General features: G+C 33.1%; 1 protein-coding gene across 1 annotated transcript in view; it reads left to right on the plus strand.

Moving 5' to 3' along the window:
- LOC116852601 (NADH-ubiquinone oxidoreductase subunit 8) overlaps nucleotides 1-783 on the plus strand; it is a 2,757-nt gene extending 1,974 nt beyond the window's left edge. Inside the window, exons 3-4 of the mRNA XM_032833120.1 lie at nucleotides 214-406; nucleotides 526-783. Coding sequence (XP_032689011.1) covers nucleotides 214-406; nucleotides 526-657 — 325 coding nt within the window. The 3' untranslated portion in view covers nucleotides 658-783. The remainder of the gene's footprint in view (nucleotides 1-213; nucleotides 407-525) is intronic.
- The last annotated feature ends 378 nt before the right edge of the window (nucleotides 784-1,161 follow it).

Genomic DNA, 1,161 nt, shown 5'->3' on the forward strand with positions numbered 1-1,161 from the left:
GCGTTTTGCTGATGAATATTATACCAGCTTAATATACCGTTGTTTATATATATCGTCAATATTAAGATTATTTAACAGAAAGTTACTATTTAGTATGCGTATCAAATGCACGATGTAAACCAAGCCATAGATATTAAATGTCTATAAAAAAGAATAACATAGAGATTTAAATACTTCTATACTTCAAACTAATAATATTAAATCTTTTGTGAGATATCCTTCTGGAGAAGAAAGATGTATTGCTTGTAAATTATGCGAAGCAATATGTCCTGCACAAGCTATTACAATTGAAGCAGAAGAAAGAGTAGATGGATCTCGACGTACTACAAGATATGATATTGATATGTCTAAATGTATTTATTGTGGTTTTTGTCAAGAAGCTTGTCCTGTTGATGCTATTGTCGAGGTATACAAATTCTATCAATAATATATAAAAAAGATAAATAATAAAAACAAAAACATAGATAGATAACGTGCAAATATGTAAACATATATTTATTTACATGTTAAAAAAAATTGTTTTAGGGCCCAAACTTCGAATTTTCAACTGAAACTCATGAAGAAATGTTATATAATAAAGAAAAGCTCTTGAATAATGGAGATAAATGGGAATCTGAAATTGCTAGTAACATTCATGCTGATCATTTATATCGATAAAAACTGTATTACGTTGTAGTCACAATTAATGTTCCACAGAAGTAGGTATTATATTAAAGAAGGTGTTTCATTCTTGTTGCTAATCATGTATGAATATAATAAAATTGTAGAAATATTACAAATAAATAGTAAATGATAGTATACAAATAAATAGTAATGATTATACTAGATTTGAGGCTTTCACGGCCATCGATATAATGTCTAGGTATAGCTTCCGGAAAGGAGCCGTGTCTTGAATCAGCAATGTGCCGACGTTTCGCAAACGTTGCAGTTTGCATCATCAGGGCTGAGAACTCTGATACTGAGCTCCCTTGGGTAAATGTTGTCCTTATATGTCCCCTTCCCCCCCCCCCTCCTTTGTGTAGATGGTGTTAGGGAGTAAGGGACGAGGCTTGAATCCAGCCAATCAACGCATACTGCCCTCCCGGTTTTTTAATTGACCAGCTGATCAATTAAAATACGCTGATTGGCTGGATTCAAGCCTCGTCCCCTACTCCCTAACAC

The sequence above is a fragment of the Odontomachus brunneus genome, unplaced genomic scaffold, assembly GCF_010583005.1.
Source record: "Odontomachus brunneus isolate Ranch 3 - 2012 unplaced genomic scaffold, Obru_v1 Obru_scaffold_238, whole genome shotgun sequence".
In the NCBI taxonomy this organism is placed as follows: domain Eukaryota; kingdom Metazoa; phylum Arthropoda; class Insecta; order Hymenoptera; family Formicidae; genus Odontomachus; species Odontomachus brunneus.